Source organism: Hydra vulgaris, chromosome 14 (genome assembly GCF_038396675.1).
Source record: "Hydra vulgaris chromosome 14, alternate assembly HydraT2T_AEP".
Classification (NCBI taxonomy): Eukaryota; Metazoa; Cnidaria; class Hydrozoa; order Anthoathecata; family Hydridae; genus Hydra; species Hydra vulgaris.
Genome location: NC_088933.1, coordinates 41622728 through 41647687, shown reverse-complemented (window position 1 = coordinate 41647687; position 24960 = coordinate 41622728). Strand labels below are relative to the sequence as shown.

The 24960-nt window shown below is 29.1% G+C and overlaps 2 protein-coding genes across 2 annotated transcripts in view; one reads left to right on the top strand and one right to left on the bottom strand.

Moving 5' to 3' along the window:
* LOC124806063 (uncharacterized) overlaps positions 1-24718 on the top strand; it is a 40378-nt gene extending 15660 nt beyond the window's left edge. The window contains exon 2 of the mRNA XM_065817471.1: positions 14708-24718. Within this exon, the coding sequence (XP_065673543.1) occupies positions 14720-24472 (9753 nt within the window). The 5' untranslated portion in view covers positions 14708-14719 and the 3' untranslated portion in view covers positions 24473-24718. The remainder of the gene's footprint in view (positions 1-14707) is intronic.
* Positions 1978-2445, bottom strand: LOC136091135 (uncharacterized). Its single transcript, XM_065818118.1, has one exon. It carries the CDS (start codon positions 2443-2445, stop codon positions 1978-1980), a length of 468 nt encoding a protein of 155 aa, XP_065674190.1.
* Positions 24719-24960: the final 242 nt, after the last annotated feature.

Here is a 24960-nt window from a genome sequence, read left to right as displayed (position 1 = left end):
CAATTTGAAAATCTTTTAGGAAGACTTAGTGATCAACTTATTGTAGACCATAAAAAATAAAAAATAAATTTAAAAAGATAAGATATTACTTTTTTTTGGAATTCCAATCCCGTACAATAAGTTTGTCGTATGAAATGTACGCGTATTTGCCAGCTTGTCTTTCTACTTTCATTTTTTCACGTAGTGTCTTTCGTATAACATTCGTTTCGTTACAGTAATCTTCATATATGAAAATATTTTTACCTTTTAATTTGTAAGAGTTGTTGAGAATTTCAGTTTTTTCTTTAAAATCCAGAAGTTTTAGGATTATTGTTCTATGTTTGTTGTGAACAACTTTGCCTATTCTATGTGCTCTTTCAATGTTTACACTTTTGACTCCTAATATGTTGTTGAATATTTCTTTTACCTTTTTTTCACATTCAGCCCAGCTTTCATTGTCATTTTCAGGGACACCATCAATTCTTAGATTATTACGCCTTGACCTATCCTCAATCTCTCTGAGTTTGTTATTTATTTTTATAAGTTCATGGTTGTTATTTTGTACTTTGATGTTTGCCAGATTTTCTTTTGCGAGACAATCAATGGCGGTTTTTATTTTTTTATTGAAAAGATCTTCATGAAAATTTAAACTTTCTTTGATTTCTTCTACTTCCTTTGCAATTGATGCTATTTTGGTTGAGTTTTGAAGTATGTTAAGTTCAACTCTGTCTAATCGATCATTTAATATTTTTGTGTTAGAACTAACTATGTTGATAAAAGTATTTTCTTGTTGCTTCAGCATTTCTTCCGTCTCGATCTTAAACTTCATAAACATTTCCGTTATCAATTTTTTAACTTCAACAAGTGTGATAGACATGTTTAATAAGTATAAATTATTATAATATAAATATCTATTAATACTGAAAACTTATTACACAGGGACTAAAAAGTTTCAGTATGTGTTTTTTTCCGTACTTAAGATACTTAAGATTTGAACCTAAATATCTTTACAACAATAACAATACTTAAGATTTGAACCTAAATATCTTTACAACTTGACCTGATGGTAAAAAAAGAGTTACATATTTGAAATCAAAATGAGAAATGCTATACAAAAAACAAATTGTTTGCTCGGCACCAGAAAAAATTTTTTTTTTGTTGACCTGTGTAATCATTATTAAAAGATATTTAGGTCTTTTAAAGTTTATAAACTTTCCATAATAACTTTATAAAATGGATATACCGCATTTCGCTAATAAGCTGTAATTGGATATGCAGTATTTTGAAAGTAAATGCGAGTTTATAAACAAAATTTTTTTTATTTACCAATAATTTAATTATTAGCATTATCTAATATACTTGTATATATATATATATATATATATATATATATATATATATATATATATATATATATATATATATATATATATATATATATATATATATATATATATAAAGTACTGGACTAAATTATAGCACAACCTCATAAAATATGATTATCATGTAAAAATTTTGGATGTATTAATCATATTGTTGAGAGGAACTGTATTTTTGAAATGCGTTTACATTAGTTAAAATGTGTAGACAAAATTAAAATTTTTTTTCATTACTTATCTGAAGTACAACAATTTTATATAATTTGAAGAAATGATCAATTTTACAAACATATACAAAAATATTAGTCAAAATTATAGCACACTCACATTTGTACGTAATTTTGACAGTTTGTATGATTAAATGAATTGCTACATTGTTGTGTATGATATTTGTATGGTATCATCTACTAGCGTCATAGTTAGTTATTTAAAATAACAAATCCTATAATTTTTAAATGTTTTTTCAGTAATTTTAAAATTAAAACAAAACTTATGCAATAACGGGTGATGCGGAAGTTATCGGACAAAATAAAAACGTCAATAACTTATTTATAAATAAAAAAACAAACTACTATTATATTTTTTTTAAACAAAGCATTTATCTTTTAATAAAAATATATTATTTTTTATATGAAAAAACACCACCATCTGCAATTGATCTCAATTTTGCTCTGACGCCTTTCATATGCGACTGTAAAAAGTTTAAATCAATTTCTTGTAGTTTTAGTTTAATGCGATCAATCAAAACTTGCTCTGCTGAAGCTTGCCAATCTCCCTCGTAAACCTTCTGTGCCAAATGTCCCCAAAAATTTTCAATTGGTTGTGCTTGAGGCACATTTGGGGGATTGGATTCTTTATCAGCGTAATAGACATACTGGTCCATCCAATTTAGAGAATCTTTAGAATAATGAGAACTTGCTAAATCGGGCCAAAATAAATAGTTAAAATCTCCATGATACTTGTAAATAAATGGAAGAGGTCGTTTTTCTAAACATTCATTAATATAGATTGATGAATTGATCGCTACAGCCTTGGAAGTGCGAAACAATGGCTTTGACATACCACGGTCAGATATGGCTATCCACATTAATAACTTTTTGGAAATTTCTCTTTTCCTATAAAATGAACACTTTCTGGGCATGTCTTTTTATTGTTTGTGTAGTATCCAGAATTTCCAGGCATGTTGTCCGCTGCAAAACAAAAGTATTCTTCGTCATCGATGACTAGAAGCGATTTTGTGTTATAGAGTTGATTAACTAGTTTCCTGCTTCTTTTCTTTGCCTTTATTTCTATATGTTCTATATGTTCTATAGTGTATTTTGGAGTCTTTTCACGTTTTCTATATTTAACATTCATTTTTTTTAACTGACGACCAATTGTCGATTGATTTACACCGAATTTAATACCTATTTTTCTCTGACTGACCCCTTTTCGATTGTTGACAAGTCTCGTTAATTCGGCTTTCTTTTCTCTAGTCCAGGATGTCGGATGACCAGGGTGCTTTCTATCAGAAAACGATTGAACAGTTTTAAGTCTTTTTAGGTTATCATATATTGTACTTCGAGCAAATCCTTCCTTTTCAAAATGATTTACGATTTTTTTTTTTATATCAGGTTTATTTACAAAAAACGTTTTTAGTCGCTTTCGAAAAGATTCTCGTTCAGCTGCATTTAACCTCATTTTAAATAATTGTGTTTCAAATAATAAAGTTTATATTTTATAGAACGTTTATGCCTACGCATAAAACCACAAAAACTAATTATTATGCTCAAATAATGAAATTAGGATTTGTCCGATAACTCGCATCACCCATTAGTTTGCAAAGCAGTGAGCTCTGAGCGGCGACAGCTTGTAAAAAACTTACTTTAAAAGCAATTTAATATTGCTAATATTGCTAGACGTGCTAATAATTTCAGAAAATTTGTCTATAATATTGCTGATTAAATTAAATTAAATTTACCAATGAAAAATAAACCAGTTCAAGGACGTCGTAGATGCACTAATTCTACAGAAGACCGATTGAATGGCACTTGCTAAAAAAAGTTGTACTGATATAAGTAGAAAAATTGCTATGAAGTTGAATGCTACAAAAGAAAAAACCATTACTGCAAGAACAGTTTATCGTCGTTTGTTAGAAAAAGGGTTGAAAAGTTATACACAGAAACGACGTTGTTATCAAAATAAGGCTCAGGAAAAAAAGAAACTCACTTGGTGCAAAATCTGTTAATTGGACTCGAAATCTATGGCATCATGTGGTATTTCTCGACAAATCACATTTTGAAATCCTAAATAGAAAGAATCGTAAGTTTTTACATTGTCGTTTTACAACAAGACCACAAGGTGGAGGTGAACTATTTCTGTATGAGGATGTTTTTCTGCAAATGGAATAGATTTATTGAAGTCTTACGAAAGTCGTTTAAATGCTTCTTATTATTTAGAAGTTATTGCTGAATTACCTGACTAAATGAACACTCATTTTGATTCTGAAGCTGAAGATTGTAATTTTATGGAAGATAGTGCGCCGTGTCACAAAGCAAAACACACTCTGGAAAGGTTTGCAACGAAGAATATTCGGCTCCTAGAATGGCACTTCACCAGATGCAAACCCAATCGAAAACTTTTGGTCAATTATTGAACAAAAAACTCAAAAATTACAACATAAGCAACACAAATGACTTGAAGGATGCAATTCAAGGCATTTGAGACAAGACTTCAATTGATCTTTGCATTAAATTGGTAAATTCTGTTCCAGATCGTATTTCTCGTATTTACATTACTTCATATTAAATCAAATTCTAATGTTTTTTTAATCTAAAACTGCATAGTACTATGTGCTATAATTTTGAAATGCTTATTTTTCTGTATTATTCTTAAGTAAACTTTAAAACATGTTAACTCTAAATGTATTTTCAATTTTCATTTATTTTTGTGAAACGTAAAATTTTATTCTTCAGATAAAAATTAATTATAACTTTTTCACTTAACCTTCCATTAAATTTTTATTTTACATTTGTGCAATAATATTGACCAGTACTTTATATATATATATATATATATATATATATATATATATATATATATATATATATATATATATATATATATATATATATATATATATTATATATATTAAAACTAACAAAAGTGCTGGATTTGATAAAATTAACGTTAATGTTATAAAATCTGTTTATGATATAATCAAACCTCTTTTGTTTCACATCTTTAATCTTTCTTTTTAAACAGGTATTGTTCCAGAAAAATTTAAAATTGCACGAATTACGCCGGTTTTTAAGACTGGCGATGACTCTATTATAGACCTATATCTATATTACCGTGTTTCTCAAAATTGCTTGAAAGAATAATGTACAACCGGCTATTTAATTATTTATCAGAAAACAATATGTTGTAGTGTATAATTTGGTTTCGAAAAAAAATGTTCACTTGAACATGCAGTGGTTGAAATAGTCAATCAAATAACAAACGCATTATATACTAACTACTTTACATTGAGAGTTTTCGTTGATCTGTCAAAGGCTTTTGATATCGTAAACTATAACATACTAATAAAAAAACTTGCATATTATGGAGTAAAAAATAATAACTTACTTTGGTTCAAAAGCTATTTGACCAATAAAAATTCATCCAATATGAGCAAAAGCAAACAATTCCATATGCTGTAACTTGTGGTGTCCCTCAGGGCTCTATTTTAGGACCCTATTATTCTTAGTATATATAAATAATTTAAATTTAGCAAAACACTTGTTAAATTGAGTATTAAAATAGTCTTATAATGAGCAGTCGTGGCGCAGTGGTTAAAGTTCTGGCTCAGAACCCAGAGGTCCCTGGTTCGACGCCGGCTCTGGCCCAATAAGCGACATTGGCAAAGAAGGAGGCGTGAACTTCTTGTTAAATGCTCTCCCGCGGTGCTCCGTGATATGACCGTAAGGAATTCTGGGAGCACCTAAAAAAACAATTGTATCTTTTTTGCAGATGGCTCCAACCTTTTCTAATCACACAGAGATATTAAAACACTTTTTGAAACAGCTAACGAAGAGTTGGGTAAGGTTAATAAATGGTTTATAAGTAATAAACTAAATGTGGATAAAACCAAATTTATTTTATTTCATAAAGTAAATAAATTAGAAAATATTCCCTTTAAACTGCCAAATTTAATAATTAATAACGCTAACATTAAAATTATTATTATTATTATTATTATGTATTTCGCCGATAAGAAAAGTTTACAAGTTTATGCAATACAAATATATAAATACATGGCTGGGGCAAAAAGAAGACAAGTTCTGTCTTATCACCAAGCCCCTTTAAATAAAAATGTCAATAATAAAAATACATAACAAAGTAACTCGTTAAATAAACGTTAAACAAAACGTTGCGTTAAAAAAAATAACGATAAATAAAAACTAAAAAACATTTTACGCTATATTACAGTGTAATATATCCAAAAGTATACGAAGATTTTTTAATTAATTATTTTAATTAAATTATTTTTTTCCTAACTGGTTTTAGATTTATCAACCTTTTGAATTTAAATCATAAAATAATAGATAATACACGAACAACAAACAAACAAACAAGCAAAAAAAAAAAAAAAAAAACATTTTTCAAAAACATTTTTAGTATCATAATGTGTCTTTTATATATGTAAAGTTTATTACATCAGATAAAAAACAACGTCATAATGTACAAATTGAACTGTATATAGAATATATATTTAAACCATATTTATAAAGAAATAGACAAACGTGATTACTCCTAATCAAAGGCTTCAGAAAAATTTTAATTCGTTGTCATTTATTAAAAGCTTTTGCTTAAGTTTGTTTTTAAATTGTTTAATAGAAGAAATAGTTTTTAACTCATTATTTAATAGCATGTTCCATAGTTTAGGACCTCTGTTAGCAATTGAGAACTTAGTAACAGAGTAATAGGTTTTAGGTTGAACATAATTGTTTTCTGAAAATCGTGTTGGGTATAGATGATGTATTTTTTCCAAAAAAGAGTTAAATAAAATAGGTGCTCTTTTTTTATTAACTATGAACATAAAAATAAGAATTTGATAAAGATTTAGTTGAAATACGTTGAGAATATTAAACTTAATGAATAGAGGTTTAGTGTGTGAGAAACGATCTACATTACCAATAATTCTTAAAGCATGCTTTTGTTTAATTAATAGTTTATTTATTTTAGTTACGTTAGTGCTACACCAGGCAACGTTTGCATAGTTTAGGTAGCTATGAATAAATGAAAAATAAATGTATTTTAAACAGGTTTGATTTAATAACGGCTTAGCTTTGTAAAGTAGACCAATATTTTTCGAAATTTTATTTTGAATTATATTTATGTGCTCCTTCGAACTCACATTTTCATCAATAACAACACCAAGAAATAACAATGAACGTTCTCTTATTATACAAGAGTTATTTACAACTAAAATTGGAAGATTTAATGGGATGAGTCTCTTTTCATGAAGACGATGGAAGAAAGTATATATTTTTTTTTTTATGTTTATGGATAATTTATTTGCTATAAACCATTCACTTAGTTTTGCAAGCTCTTTGTTTACTGTTTTAAATAAAGAATTAATATCCTTATCAGAATAAAATAAGTTGGTGTCGTCTGCAAATAGGATTGAATTTAAGATACTTGAAGATTTATTTAAGTCCTTTATATAAATGAGGAATAAAAGGGACCCTAAAATTGATCCTTCTGGGACGCCGCTGGAAATTGTCGCTAAATCCGTTTTACTATCATTAAACGAGATGTACTGTTTTCTGTTTGCTAGATAACTTTTAAACCATGCTAAGTTAAAACTTATGATACCATAATTTTTAAGTTTGTGCAGGAGAACATTATGATCCACCGTATCAAAAGCCTTACTTAGATCAATAAAGACGCCTAAAGTAAATTTGTTTTCATCAAAAGCTTTAAATATTTCGTGTACTAGATGAATGATTGCATGATCGGTTGAATGGCCAGATTTGAACCCAAATTGTTTATCGTAAAGAATTTTATTATTCGTTAAAAAAGAAAACAGTCTGTTATACATAACACGTTCTAAAATCTTGGAAAAGCAGGTAAGAATTGAGATTGGTCTGTAGTTTGAGACATCAGAACGATCACCAGTTTTATAGATTGGTAAAAGAGAAACTTTTTTTTTGGGCGTAATATTAGATGAACATTTACGGTGAAGTGATCATATAAAAAGCATTGAAAAATTTATCAAAAAATATTGCCATAATATATATTGCTAAACTATATCTAAATAATAAAGCTTTAAAAAGTTTATACTTTTCTTTCATTCATTGTTATTTCGTTTATTGTAATATTGCATGGGCAAGTACAAATCATAAAAAATTAAAAAAATTGTACAGCAAACAAAAACATGCGCCCAGAATATTATTTGGAGCTGATAAAATTGTACCATGCGAGCCTCTTCTGCGTATACAAGACGCATTAAACGTTTATAAAATCAACTTACAACAAGTTTTAATGTTCATGTATAAAATAAAGATGGGACTATCTCCTAAAATACTTCAGTCTTATTTTGAAAAAGTAGTGCAATGTAAAATAATGCAAAAATTCTTTGGGTATTAAATACCCGACAAAATTTTCAGATAATAACTATATTGTAAATATAGTTAATTGTTATTTGAAAATTAAATATAATTCGAAACAAATTACATATTCAATTCAATATCGTGGAGCTTATTTTGGAAAAAGTCTCCCAATATTGCAAATACGAAAAAAGTTAGTATACAACAGTTTAAAAATGAATCGAAACATGAGTGATTATTTATGGATTTTAACATATCCGATTTTCAATGCTTCTTTTAAACTAAATTTCAATTATATTAAATATGTCTCAGAATTTATCAACTTTTTTTTTTAATTATTTTAGTACGGTGTCTTAAAAGTTATTGTTAAAATGTAATCTGAGTTCTTGAAAATTTTTTTTTTAACTATTAATGAATTGTTATTTATTTTACTTTTATTCAAATTGGTTTGAAAATATACATAAATACTACGGTTTTTTGAAAATATACATAAATATTACGGTTTTTTGAATACATAAATATTACGGTTTTTTGAAAATATTTATAAATATTTCGGTTTTTTCAAATTAAGTAGAGTAAAACCGGGTCAAACCGCACACCAAATCATTCCGCACACCAAATCATTCCGCACACTGATCGAAATTATCAAATAAAAACAAAACGGATATGGCAATAAAAAAAATAAAAATAGATTTAAATACAGAACTATCTTCTCTATTCGAATTGATAAAGTTATTTGCCGATTCAACTCCATTTTTTTCTTTCTTTATACAATTTTATCGGGAGTCAAAATTTTTTTATATATTTCTTATCGAACAAAATAGTGCTGAACTTGAAATGATATAAAAGTAGTTTTAGCACGATCTTGTTGGAAATTTAATTTTAATTCATATGGTATAATTTTTATGCAGCTAGAAAAAAAATTAATTAAAGTATCAAAAAAGTAAAAAAAACTCGTTTTTCTAATAAAACCGCACACTCGATTAATTACTTAGTTTAGTTTTTCGCAAGTGACTAAGCGCCTATTTTAATGTAATTAACTAAGTGGTAATTCCGATTTAATTAAAAATGTTATTTGTTATATTAATTATACTAATATAATCATCTCTTACTCATTAAAAACCAATTATTATATTATTTCTCAATATAATCATCATTCACTCAATTTAATTTAAATCACTTACTTTAACTAAAAAAACTAAAACTAAAACTAAACTCATTAAAAAAACAAAAGGAAAACGATATACCAGCTGCATTAACTGATATGAAAGAAAATAAAACATCACTAAGAAAAGCTGCATTCAAACATGACGTTTCAGTCTCAACGCTCAAAGATCGCAAAAATAACAACAGCAAAGGCTTCCATGGCTCAGGTGCAACAACGGTACTCTCAAATGAAATAGAAAGGTTGATGGTGCATGCGTTCCAATTACTTGGTGACTGGTGTTATGGTTTAACCCAAATTGAAATCCTAGAATTTGTATGTGGCTGCCTTAAACGCGAAGATCAACTGCACTTATTCAAAAATGGAAAGCCTGGTAAAGACTGATTTTATACCTTTATGAAGAGATGGTCAAAAGAAATTTCAACAAAAAAAGCGGATAACTTAGCATCTAAAAAAGCCGCTTCTTGTAAACCAAAAATAATTGATTGTTATTTTGAATACGTCACTAAGCAATATCAACAAACTGGTATAATTTCTAGGTCGCATATTTGGAATTGTAATGAAACAGGTTTTTCGGGTGATCAAGGCAAAGCAACCGTAGTGTGTCGAAAAGACATACATTTAAACTTACTGGTAACAATGAAAAAATTCATTATACTGTAAACAGTTGCCAAATATTCAATTTCAAAATCAGGATGGAGCACATTACGTTTATTGAATGGCTGAAAAAAGTATTTTTACCCGAAACTGAGCAAATTGGTGGAATAAATATTTTAGTATTAGATGGGCATACTACTCACATAACTTCGGAAGCGGAAATGCTGTGCAAAAAACACAATATAATCTTGATTTGTCTACCAGAGCATTCTTCACATATTCTACAACCATTGGTTAGAGGTGTCTACTGTCATGTCAAACAAGCATGGAAAGAAATTCTTACAAAGTATTACAAAGGCTTAAAATGTAAGAATTTAGATAAACGAAATTTTCCACAGTTGCTCAAACTGCTGTACGAGAGTGGTAAATGTTTTACACGCTTGCATGCAAATGCTGGTTTCCAGTACACTGGCTTATTTCCACCTAATAAGGTAACATAAATCATAAGGTATTAGAAATCACACAAACATTTAATCAACCTTCATCACCTTTAGATGCCTCCGCAGCACCTACACCATCTTGCTCAGACACAACTTCATCATCTTCAACAGCCGCCGCAGCACCTACTCCAACTACGCACCGATTATCTTTCTCAACTACACCAGCTTCAAGTTTTAACAGGTATCAAGCATGTGTTGAGCGTTGCAAAAACAGCATCGAGTTGAAGCAGATTTTCAAACCAGACATTAATCGCATGTTAAGAAATCGAAGCAGTGCAACATGTTAAAACTTGGCGGAAAAGGTATTAACGAAAAAAATGTGATTGAGTTCCTCAAACAAAAAGATGAAGAAAAAAAAGTTGCTAAACTTAACGCAAAGCGTAGACTCTCTATACCAAGTACTCAAATGTCTGAGCATAACAACGCTGAGCAACCTCAGCAAAACAATAATGAAGAACAAGTACCAAGCGGCGAAACAATTAAAAGTTGCAAAATGTAAAAAGTGTAGAGTACAGTTACACACAGAAATGTTGTAATGTGAGAATTCGATGTGTCGGGAACGGTTGTGCAAAGAAACATGCTTACCATAAAAATATGTAGTTGGAGCTAAATTTTTTTATTGCAAAAAATGTAAAAACTTTAATATGGTTTCTTAAATATAAGTTGTGTTTAAAAAAAAAATAAAAAAAAGTTAAAATTTAAAAATTCTCAAGTGTGCGTTTTTATCAGAATGTCGTCTAAAACCGCACAACTTTTTTTTATTTACACTTAATATTTTTGATAATTTTATTATTATTTTTTTAACATGTATTTATATTACCATATGTAGTTTTTTATTATCTATCTAATAAAAAAAAAAAGACGGAAAGTAAAAAAGTTATTTAAATTTTATTGATAAGTGTGTGGTTATTGATAAGTGTGTGGTTATTGATAAGTGTGTGGTTATTGATAAGTGTGTGGTTATTGATAAGTGTGTGGTTATTGATAAGTGTGTGGTTATTGATAAGTGTGTGGTTATTGATAAGTGTGTGGTTATTGATAAGTAAGTGTGTGGTCATCGATAAGTGTGTGGTTATTGATAAGTGTGTGGTTTGATCCGGTTTTACTCTACTCTTTTATTTTTAATTTTTCGTTCTTTATTTAAATATTACTTTATTACAAATTGTTATAAATTTTATTTTCATATTTTTCAATAAATACTTTGTATAATATACGTATATAGTGTGGCTCTTGTAAATACGTGCTCTTTAATTAATTAATTTATTTGTTTGTTTTTGTTTTTTACTTTTCTTTCATTTCTTGTTTACTTGATTATTACTCTTAACATGAATATCGTTCTTGAATTATTTCTTAAACTAATTGTTATTTATTTTTATATTTATAATTTTCAATAAATAGTTTGTAAAGTATAAATATATTGTAAATACGGACGATTGGGGCTCGGTAATAAGATAAAATAATGTCTTCTACTTGCCCCGCCAGTGCTTTTATTAATAAACTTTTAAATTGTAAAAGTTATTAAATAACGAAATAAATAAACAATATAAATATATATATATATATATATATATATATATATATATATATATATATATATATATATATATATATATATATAATATGTATATATACATTAAGCAATAATGATTTTATCAAATATATGAGACATGATGGTGTGGCGAAAAAAGTCAATTATCTCAATACCACAAAAATGGATATACCGCATATTAAAAATCTTCATAAAAAATTATATTTTTCTCTATTTCACGAAGGGGCTTGATGATAAAACATTATATCTTCTATTTACTCCAGTCACGTTGTAATTATTACAATGTGACTGGAGTAAATAGAAGATATAATGTCTTATCATCAAGCCCCTTCGTGAAATAGTGAAAAATATAATTTTATAAGTTCTAATATTATACAAAAGAGTGAATCTAAAAAGTTTGAAAAAAAAAAACAAAAGCAAAAAATTAAAAAGTTTGAAAAAAAATATAAAAATTGCGAAAAAAAAAAAAAAATCTTTCAAATAAAAAATTTACAAATCGGCACATTTACGTATCGTAATATAATATAATATTTATGTACATATAAAAATAACGTATTGCACAACGTAAATATAAAATTTGCAATTCGGTTTATATACGTATACATTCAATACAATGCGTAATATATATTTATATATATTTAAATACTTAAACGAGATTTAGAATTTAAGAAGATTCAAAGCATTTTCGAGATTTCGAAAAAAACAGACAGACAAAAACAACAAGAAAGGTACATCATAAAATAAAGTTCTCAGTAAAATAAAGTTCTCAGTAATGGTGTATCACTTTCATATAAAAAGTGGAACTGATTCAATATATATGTTCAATAAAATATACTCTTAAATCTACTCTCCCAGCGGAATTTATTTTAAAGCTCCAAGAGGTCTTCTAGAGCTAATTTTGATCACAGGGAGCCCCTAAAAGTACCTGTATGCACTACATTCAAATCAATTTTAAATAGGAGAGGTTTGTTTTGCGAGGTGTCAATGAATGAGTTTAATAACTTTATTATAGGAAAATTCTTTATTACTTCTAAATGTAGTGATAAAATTATAATGCAACACATTATTAAAATACCATCATTGCTATGAGTATAACAAAAACTAACATAGCAACTACAAAGTGAAAGTACGTTCATAAAACGTTGTTCCGCGGGACAAAATAATAATTCATGTGAGAATTATTATTTTGTCACGCATGGGTTTAACTTGGTTAATCTCACATAGAATATAAGCCCAAAAATTCGTCACACTCACAGAAAAAATTTTTTTTATTAAATTTTAAACAGTAAATGACAATAAGGGTTAAGTCAATGCATCTTGTCGTTAGCGATAGCTATATTTATATTTGTTAAAAAATGATATCACACTTGTTGTTGCGATGCCGATACATTATATGCCGATACATATATACACATCAAAGTTTTTTCAAGATAAAAATATTTACACATTTTTTTTAAAATTTCAAAAAAGGATAAGTAGTATATAAGTATAAATTAGGAACGTTTGATTTGTTGTTTGTAACTCGAACTATATTGAGTTATATTTTGTAATGCAAAACTTGTTTAACTTTGTTCTGCAAATTTGTTCATATACAAAGTTTTTATTTCTAATTATGTATTTATTAACTGGGTTTTGAGAAAAAAGATCTTTAAGATAGGTAAAGTTAAGTCGTTTTTCCACATGTATATAAAGTATAAAACGTTGTAAACATTAAGTTCGTAAATATTAGAAGTTTTCAATTCTATAAATAATGGTTTGGAATGAGTGAAACGATCCGCAAAATTATTAATCATAATATTAAATTAACAATGATTGCACCAAAATAAAACATAAAATGATCTCAAGAATCTAATATATAAACTAACAAAGCATTTTCAAATCCAATCCAACATTAAAATGGCTTTGTCTACCCAATTTATTACATGATTTTTTCCATTTCGAAGTGCTTTAAAAGATTACTCTAAGATCACTTTCAGATTATGTTTAACTTTTCTTTATTGGTATAAAGGGGTGATTTTTTCTTATTTCGTTTAAAGTACATGACCATACATTTTGAAATTTTAAATTTTACAAGCTAGTCTCAAGTCCACTTAAAAGCTAAATCAAAATCTGATTGCAAAGATAGTTTTGATGCACAGGAAAGTATTTCATTCAACAGTTCAGTGCAACATTTGCATTGATTACGTGTGTTAGAGTTTCAGGCAAAGCGTTTAAGAGTGGTTTAATAACTGACCCTTGTCACACACCATTGCTAGTTTCTCTCCAAGAAGATACATTCTTGCCTGTCACAACTCATTGCTTTCTTTCTTTTAAAAATGCTTCAATCAGTTGAATTTTGTATATTCCATAAGCTGTTAGTTACGCAACAATCGTTTATGTGACACTGTGTCAAACCCCCTGGCGAAATAAAAAAAACAACATCAACAGATTTATTATTTTATAGTGTAGTTGAAATAAAATCTAGTGTTTTAAGTTTCTAAATCATGCTTGTTAAGTATGATTTAGAAAAATATTTTTTTGTTTAAAAAATATTAATTTATATATAAAAAATGTTGTTTTAAAAATGTTTTAAGCTACTGCCTATATTCCCATACCTACCGCGTTAAATAATGAGTTTTTACTCCAATAAAATTATGTAAGTGATAGTAAAAATTGATAATGATGATATATTTAAAAAAAAGTTTTTATATTTATAAAAAATCTTTATGTTTTATTCTTTTTTATTTTATTTAATTCTTTTTTTATAATTTAAGTTTATTTAAACTTATTTTGAATTCTTTTTGAATTCTATTTCATATTTGATTTTTAATTTATAAAAACATTAAAATCAACCATTAAAACTTTAATATTTATAGTTTTTTTATAAGTTTTAATTGTTATTTTAAAAATGTTTTCTGAATTTTGATTGTTCCACGTATTATTAAGTGCGATATTACCATTGTGTATATATAGAGTCTTGTTTTTAGAAATTGCTGATAATGGAGAGTAAGTATTTTCAGAATGAAAAATACAATCAAATTGACTTGGTCATTCATCATGTATTTCTCACTCGACGACTACCGCACAAAGAAGAAGAGGAAAGTTGTTCTGGAACATTAGTGCAGTTTGTCTTTAACCACTTACCTGACATAAAAATGCCCATTTTAGGTTTAAATTTTGTTCGAAAGACAATGGAAATTTGGAAAAGTATACAAAGCAGCTCAGTAGATGAAATTCAAATTAAGAACGCACTTTTTTCCTTAAAGCCTGGTCAAACCTTTGCAATATATATTCGAGCTCATAATTCTGTTATAACTGTTAGAAGATCAAAACACTATAAAAATGCTCTTATGAGTGTGTTTAGAGCTTTACCAAATAATAAAATGGTTTTGGTTGAAGGAGACTTATTTCAAACTTTTCCTGAACGAGCCGTTTGGATTCCGTTCGATCGGTTTTTATCTGATGCGTTTCCTAGGCAAGTTGCAATATTATGCAACAAAGCTTTGGACGAATCTTTGACAAAAGCTTTAAAAGCTGGTGCGCAAAATGCTGATTATTTTGATGTTGCTGAACCCGTGTATGTTATATCGTGGTTGTTGGGAGCAATGTCTGGAATGATACAAGGAGAAGAGAACTTTGTACGTGTTCACAAAGTAATACGTCACGAAGTTTTATACACAAAAGGATATGAAAACCCGTGGCGCCGTTCCGGAGAATGGTTTGCAATTAAATGTGTTCTTCAAATAATGCTTGTGATAGAACTTGGAAAAAATGAAGGAACAATTGTTTACAAATCTTTGATGATTCATATCATGACTAGTTTTCTTAAAGATATACCAGACAGTTTTGATGATAATGATATCATTATGCAGATGTTAAGCAAGGTAAGTAGAAGAATTAAAAAGTTGAAAAATTATATTGACAATTTCCAACAAAACATGGAATTATCTAATCAAACAATTACATGGATATATATTGTATTTAAGAATGGATGCGATATTTTGCAAAAAAAGAGAGATGTAGCAGACAGACGCTGGATTAACCACGCAAAAACTTGTTGTAAAATTTCAAAGATTAATGTTTTAAAGCTTCGTTTATCTGAGCATACAACTCATAACTTAAAACAAGTAGCCGTTACTCGAATAGACCAAGCATTTAAGAGAAAAGAAATTCCAAAAATGGAGGTAAAAATTCCAGAATGTGTAAACCGCTGGAACAATAAAACTCTCCTGTTTGATATTACTTTTCTTAAAAACACTAATCAAAATCAAAATGATGAAACAGAAATAAAACTTTATGATTTTGAAGTTTGGGTTAGAATGGTATTGTGGAAAGATTTTACGCTAAATATTACGCAGTTTTATGAGAACAGTTCTAAAATATTTGAATTATTCTGTAAATATTTTGAAATAAGTTTAAACTTCTACGCTAATGATCCAATTGGGTTAAGTCGAATGGTTTTAACACTACTTCTAATAACGGCTGCATTGGACTCTATTGCCATAAAAAAAAATCCACTACTGGCTTTATATCATAGCAGTTTTGAAGATAAGTACTTTGATAGCTTAATAACACCATTACTTGAAGATATGAAATATTTACAATCTGTTCGAGATTATTTTACAAAAAGAAACGCGTCTGGCATTAACTCTAGCATTATATCAACCAACGTAAATATGAACTCATTTGGGCCAAGACTAGCCAAAGAAAATGAAACAATGCAACAAATAAGAAAAGATATTCTTTTGTACGCTCAGAAACAACGTGAAAATAAAAAGAACGAGCTTGAACAAAGTCTTAAGAAATACTATAGTTTGATGGAAAAATATTATAAAAGTGAGCATTTTCATGATATTAAATATAATTTATATTGCTTTAAATGTGAAATATTGAATAAAGCTAATACTATAAAAATTGATGTTTATGAAGACCCGATTCCTGAATATTGCGTTTGGAAACAAAATACAATTGTATTTGAACTCTGTATACCAGTCAGCATACGATGTCTTCGAGATGCTCTGTTTTTGATTCATAAAAGACTGGAGAATAAACAATTTCAAAAAGTTTGCATTAAACAGCCATGGAAATCACATCCGCAGTTGAGTTCATGGGTCAGTTCAGAATGCTTGAAATCTTTAGTTTCCATAGGAAGTAATGCTGTATTAATTTCGTCGTCCCGCTTTAAAGTTCATACCATAAGTGCTTCTTCCACTGTTCATGATGTTCTTAAACCTTGTGGTCTTACAATAGAACTTTTTATCCAATATAAAAATAAAGAAATTGAATGTAAATTTGATGTGCATAAACAAATTAAAAAAAAATTTTGCACAATAAAAGCTTTGAAAAAACCTTATGAAATTGATGCGACATGGATTGCAGAAACAACTCATACAGAAAATGAAGTTCTAGCTTCTCAGGTAGACTGTCCTTTGAATCTTAAACTTGATGAATATAAAGCATTTGGTTCACTACGTGCTGGTCATCGTTTACAACTTAGAAAGTTGCTTAAAGCAATTGAAATGCGTTCATTAAGTTTTGAAAGTTCATCTGTATTTGCTTTAATTGCACAGGCTCTATGGCAAGCAGGACCTGCATTTGAAAAAGATAACGTGATTATAATAGATAAAATTGATGATCCTCTTTTATTTTTTGAAAGCCACTTTGATCTTAAAAATGACGAATTTTGTCATGTCTTAATAGAATGTCTGTCTAATTTTTTAAAAAGTATTGAAAAAAATTGGAAGAAACACAATCAACTCCATATAGTTATAATAACTACTCTTAGAATTTTTTCTTTGTCAAGTGATAAAATTCGTTCCAAAGCTTATAAACTCTTAAAAAAATGCCGAAAAATTGCTCAAACATGGGCTGTTGAAATTGAAAGTCTACTTTCCAAAAAAATGACAGAAAGTACAAATGAGATCCAAGAAATACGTTTAAAATTAATAGATGTCGCTGCATTTGCTGCGCTTACTTTTGGCATTGATAGATGCTATAAATATGCAATAAATAGAAAATCCTTGGTTCACTGGCTACATGCAGTAGCTCGAATTCACGATAACATTCATTTAAGCAATATTTTATTTGATGAAGAGAGAAAAAGTTTGCTTCGACAGGTCAGACTTATTGGGTTGCGTTTTGAAAATGTTGCAATTAAGATATTTGCTTTGGAAAATAACTATATATTTACAACATTTCTTACCTCTTATTGGGGAGATTTTTGTAAAGGTAGTTGCATGTATCATTGGGTATCATATCCACAGCCATCTCAGGCATGGTATTATAATACCTTTATTTCAAATAAATCATCAGTAACACTACAAATTAATATTTTAAGTGGCAAGTTTCTTGTAAACGGAAATCCTGTTGGACGACTTCCAGATGCTATTACTAAATCATCTGTTTATCAAAGAATTTTTGGTGCACATGTTTTTGATGTGCAACCATCTGCTGGACAGCTTTCTTCATTTGTAAGTGTTCACGATTTTCAAGGCTCGAGATTTTTGTTTTCTATTCGAAAACACAAACCTGTTATTGTAGAACGGTCTAGCTCAGGTAATGAGTACGAACTAATTCCTTTCGATGTATTTAATGGAGATTTACCAAATTTTTTTATTAACAAATACAGTCATTGGTTGTGTAAAACAACAAAGATCATTTATTTTCGACCAATTAGATTTGATGACGTTAATTTTTTTAATGCTGAATCTAAAGAACATTTTCCATATAGATTTAATGTACTGGATAAAACCTTATATGATTTACAAAGAAAACGTTATTTAGTTGATATTAATAGTGACACCTTTAAAGAAATTCATAGTTGTCTAAACTGCATTGAACTTAAGGAATATGTACACTTATGGATGAGTAAAAATAAAAAGAATATAGAAGAAAGATTTCAAAAAAAACAACATAATCCAAAAATACAACAAAAAGTGCTTACAGATCAAAAACAATTTCAAAGAGAACTAGAGAATAGACAAATAAAAAAAAAACAGTTTCGAACAAAGAAAGAACAAATGGAACTCTATACGGACAAAGAGGAGTTTGCACTCAACGTTGAATTACCTCGAATGGACTTAAGCTTTAAAGTTGAAGTAAATACGGGTAAGTTATTATCAAATGAACATGTTGGTTTAATTGTTGCGAATGATCAAGGTAACATCGGAACACTCATTGGACTAGAAAGCAGTCTTTTGCTACATGAGAATAAACCTTTGATTGATAGCAATCACATTGGTCAACAAAAAGTGTTAATTATACCACATTCAAAAAAACTTGAGTTAACTAAATCTTTTATTCATCAAAATGTAAAAATTAACCTTTATAATTTACTTTCTCCACCTTATTTTTCTTACAACATTGATGACCGACTTTGTGAACTCCGTGGTCCTGCTAACAAAGAAGCTTGGCTTTATCTATCTCTACTTCATGCTGTGACCTCGAGTTCGCTTCCAGACCCATTTACAAGGTTAACAGGAACTGAATCTTCAATGCGTTTATTGCAGATTGGGCGTACTTTCTCATGCAGACCATTCGACCAAAATGCAATGCATACTCTAAAGAGCATTTCAAATTTAGCTCCGAGACGGGAAAAAGTTAATGTGTATTCACAACGTTTACAATCTGTAACCTGGTCTCCAAATCTCTACTCTACTTATGGCTATGAGGGCTTGGTTTTAGCGTCAAATATTTTACTTTATCATGCTGATATGTATAAAGAATTGTTTCTAAATATTCAACAAAAAACAGACCAACAAGAAAATATATTTACAAAAAGAGCATACTGGCGTTATAAAACACAGTTAAACTCATGCGCTCATTTAGACGCTGAAAACGAAAAGTTCATTGGCGGAGTTCCAAAAAGAGAAATGGCGTGGTCTTACACTAATGATCGTCAAGAGAGTAATGTTTCACGGTTAATAATGGAAGATTATTATAAATCAACTGGCGTTAGTTTTCTTCCTTTTAATTTATGGAATATTGTTAGAAATAAAGTAAATCTAAATAGTTCACAAGCATTTTCATTATCTTCCGTGTTTACAATTGAAAACTTTGATTTTCTAGACAACTACTTAGAGTTATATGTGTTGGCTCAAAATGTTCATGAAGATTGTTTTGATTTTTGTCTTTTGCTATCTTTGTTAGCTTTTAAAGGCGAAAGTATTGACTTATTGTTTAGCCTTTTAGCTGTTGTTATACTTCAAATTCAAGTAAATTCTCCGTCAGCAAGAGATTATGAGTATCTTAATGAAACAGAATTTGATTTAGAACAAATACACAGCGTAATTAAAGAAGAATTTAATGACATCAATCTTAAAAATAAGTGTTTAGAGGACGAAAAAAGTTATAAGAATTTCAAACAAAATGCAATTATCACGTTAGGAAATATGGCTCAAAATCAGTGGAAAACAAAAAATGTAGATTTTCAGTCAATCAGTAAATCTGAAATATTAAATACCAATCATAACCATGCAAATAAGTTTCCCATACAACAATCAATATTAACGATGCCTTTAAACGATATTGTGAATATATGTGAAATAGAAAAAAAAGTCAAGAACTTATTTTTAAGATGGGATAACAATGGTAAACTTAAATCTTTTTTCAATGAAGTAGAATGTCAAATCCGCTTAAAAAATTCTTCTCTTCAAATTGATGCTTTATCATCATTTGATGAACTATTTGCTCCTCCTTTATCAACTTCAAGAAGTATTGATCCATTTCTCTCAAACGCGTACGAAATCAAAATTCCAATTAATAATCCAGAAGAAAACCAGAATGCAATAAACTTGTATCAAAAGAAATCTTCTGTACCTATGTTTTATTCCAAGACATGTTCTGATTCTTTAAATAAAAAAAACCAATCTCATGAAGTGTTGTCTCTTCTTCAATCTATGACAGATGACCATGGCAATAATGATGATATATTAAAGTTTATGAAAATAAATTTAGAAAACAGTTGCAAAAATTTATTTGAAAACGATTATTCATATTCAAATGAAAAAGATTTAGAAAATACTGAATTAATTAAGGAATTTCAAAGTTGTTTATTTAAAAGTAACTCTGAATCCAAAAAATTGTGGAAAGAAGTTGAGGATGCTATGATGCCGCAATATGATAACAATGTAGATTATGCTCTTTTTTATGGAGGATTATGGAGAAGAACAACTCCTGTAGTCATAATCCCGTGTATACTACCTTTAACATCTCTGTCTTGTACATTACTTGCAATCGGTGCTAAATATGTAGTTCCGCAAAGTGTTATCAATCGTATCGGTGCGTTAATTGTATCCTGGACAACCGAACAAAGAGCCATTCGGTGTTTAAAGCTAATTCATAATAAAACGTCTGATGTTGTTCTCATTCGAGAACGGATTAACGTTGGTCATGAAAATTGGGTTCCCTCGTCAAACCCTGAATGGCTCATTCTTGAACTTGAGGCAAATTTTTTAATACGTCCTATACAGATTGATGTTGCCCAGAGCATGATAAATGCAAATGAAAACTTTGTTCAACAGTTAAACATGGGAGAAGGAAAAACCAGTGTTATTGTTCCGTTACTTGCAGTTTCTTTAGCTACATCGGAGCACGTTGTTAGAGTAACTGTATTACGTTCTCTTTTAAACACAAATTTTGAACTACTTGTGGATAAACTTGGTGGGCTTCTCAACAGACGAGTTTACATAGTGCCATGTCGCAGAGCTTTAAACTTCAACCCTTTAAAAATGCTAAGAATACACCAAGAGTGTCTTTTGAAGCGTGGTGTGATGTTGACAACACCAGAATACCGCTTATCTCTTAATTTAAAAACATTGGAGCATTTCCGCAAAAAATCTAATTTTGCAAATTATTTTTATCAATTGCGTTGTTGGCTTCAGAAACATATTCGTGATATCCTTGATGAAGCAGATGAAATATTAAATGTTAAATTCCAGGTTGTTTACACGCTTGGTGAACAGTTACTTATTGACAGTGGTGAACTGAGGTGGATAATTTCTCAAGCAGTTTTAAAATTAGTTAATAAATTTGGGGAAAAAATATTTAACAAGTATGGAGCTAACTACATTGAATATTATGTTGACAATACTCGATACGATTCATTTTCACATATTCGTTTTCTTAGCAACAACGAGAAAATGTATAAAGACATGTGTTACTTAATTGTTGATTCAATTCTTAATAATGAAGTTCCACAAGTTTCAGTAGCAGCAAAGTTAAAACAAAGTGATAAAGAACTTGCTAGATTATTTATTACCTCTAACGACATTAGTGATACAGATATGAACAAGCGTTTATCCAAACTTTTTAATAAGAATACTGTTTTAAAGGAAGAGTTATTAATTTTACGTGGCATACTTCTCTTTGAAGTTTTACACATGGCACTTCAAAAACGTTGGAGAGTTAATTTTGGTATTAGTCTATCAAACACAAATTCAAAAATGGCTGTACCATTTCGTGCTAAAGATGTTGCTGTCGAAAGAACTGACTTTGGTCATCCTGATATTGCTATCATTTTGACTCAAATAAGTTACTATATGAGTGGCCTTAGTGAAAGTCAGCTAGATGAGGTATTTTTTTATTTAGATAAAGGTGCAAACAAAGAAGTTGAATATGGACAATGGATTAAAGCTATCGGGATTGATAATGTGCCCAACAATTTGCGCGAATTAAATGGAGTTAATCTAGACAACATTGAACAAAAAAAAAAGTTATATTCTTTATTAAGTTACAGCATGAGTGTCGTAAACTTTTGGTTAAATCAAGTAGTTTATCCAAGAGAAGCAAAGCAATTTCCTACTAAGATTTCAACATCAGCGTGGGATCTATGTTTAAAAAATAAGCTTGGATCTGAGAATAAAAACTACACTACCGGGTTCAGTGGCACAAATGAATTGCAGTTGCTATTTCCATTGACCATTACGCAAAAAGATTTGTCTAAATTGTCAGGAACAAATGCTATGGTTTTAAGCTTTTTACTTCAACCTGAAAATAAAACCTATTATCACATAAGTTCGAGTGTAGATACTATTGATAAATGTATTTTGAAGACGCTAATTGAAACAAAAGCTTGTGTTTTAATTGATGTAGGTGCGCTAATGTTGAAGATGGACAATAAAAAAGTTGCTCTTGAATGGCTTAAAATTTCTTTACCTTCTGAAGTGTCTGCAGCAGTGTATTTTGACACGGAAGATAGATTAATGGTTTGTGATAGAAAAGGTCGTACTTCTTTACTTTCTGTTTCTCCGTACTGTCACAAACTTAATAGATGTGTCATATATCTTGATGATATTCATACTAGGGGAACAGATTTAAAGTTTCCCATAAACGCTGTTGCTTGTGTTACGTTGGGTAAAGGACTTACAAAAGACCGCCTTGTTCAAGCATGCATGCGTATGAGATTGCTGGGAAATGGACATAGCGTTTATTTCTATGCCTCAAAAGATGTCCACATGTCTATTGTACGTCAAATGAATAATTCAAACAGAATCCCAGACGCTACTGATATCCTAAAATGGGCAATTAATAACAGCTGTAATACTATTCGCGTTGGACTTTTACATTGGTCCTTCCAAGGTATTCGCTATGCTATAAAGGAAGCTGCTGAGTTATCTATGTTTAAAAATAAAAGTTATGAAGGAAGTTTAATATTAGATAGTCTTCAAAAACTTGGTAATAGGTGTTCTGAAGACGAAGTAATCTATCTAGAAAATTTTTACGGAGGATCTCGATCATTAGAATATATTCCAAAAATTATTGAGAATAGTTTAAATAAACATATTAATTTGTTAAAGAAAAACAATAGAGTAAACGACATTTTTGTAAAAACCCTAACCTCATTTGGTGCAAATATCATTTCTCGATGCAACCAATATTTATCTAAAAATAAAAGTTTTGCTAATATTCTTGACGAAGAGCAAGAACGGGAACTTGAAGCTGAACTGGAAGAAGAACGCCAGGTTGAACGTCCGGATCGTCAAAGTCCACATAAACCAAAATTGTCAAAAGAAATCAGAGACCTAGTCGAAACTGGTGTTATAAATTATGGAAATCTTGTTGATATTTTGCCTATTAATAAAATTTTTCAAAATACATATCGAATTTCTAAGTTGATGCCAATAAGTGGTTGGAGTCGTAACTTGTTGGTAACAAATGAGTTCACTATGGTTATTGAAGATTCCAATAGAGGTGATGATTTTCTCTTTGAAATATCTTGGGTAATAGCTGTGGCTCCTAAGTATTATTCTGACTGTGCGACCTACGTTGTGATTAGTTCTTTTGAAGCAAATGAGTTAATTCCAATCTTTCGTTCAATAGAAAGAAATCACCGTGTCAGCTTACACATGTTTGCACCACGTCTACGGCGTGGTCAAAGCATATTTATTAATCAAAGCTCACTCGTTCTTCCTAGTTTGGAATATAATTTGTCAGATTATAACGTCATTGCTCAACTTTTTGTTTTATCCGGGGGACTGTTTTTCTTAACTAAAAAAGGAAAAAAAGCGTACCATAAATTTCTCAGAAATTTTCAAAACTCTTCTGATCAAAAAGAAGTTTCAAGTAGTATAATTAATGAAAATATGCAGAATTCCTTTAATAACGAGCTTATCGGATGTGAAAATAAGAGTTTATTAAATAAGAATTCAAAAAACAACTTTGTGAATGTTGCAATTGAAATTTTGCGTGCACGTGGGCGTTGCATGCTTTCAACATTGTCAGATGTTTGCCAGTTGCTTTTTCATGAAACATGATCTTCATATTTTTTATAATTTTGATGTTCTAATAATTATAACATCTTCAATTTATTATATTTAGAACAATTTGAAAGAACACTAACAATAAATTTATTTAAACTTTTGCTTTAATTCATTTTGGTACGGGCATTAGGGAACAGTTAAACTGTTTAACCATAAAATATTTTTATATTTTACTCTATAATTCTATTTTTTGTTGTATGGTTCAGATTATTTTGCCAAAAATAAGTGTTGCTTCATAAATATGTTTTGCATTACATGTCTTGTTCATCTCCCAGTCAGCGATTTGATAGTATAGTTATATCATAATGATCTCATATTACGAGATCTGTAATACCATAACATGATACATTTATGAGATCAAAATGAATTCACAAAAGTTTCTCAACTTGAACTGAAATTTGATATCATAACATGAAAAACTTGTGGTATCAAAAAACGATCTCATCCTGTGCTCAGAGTGTGATGTTATACTCTAAAAAGTT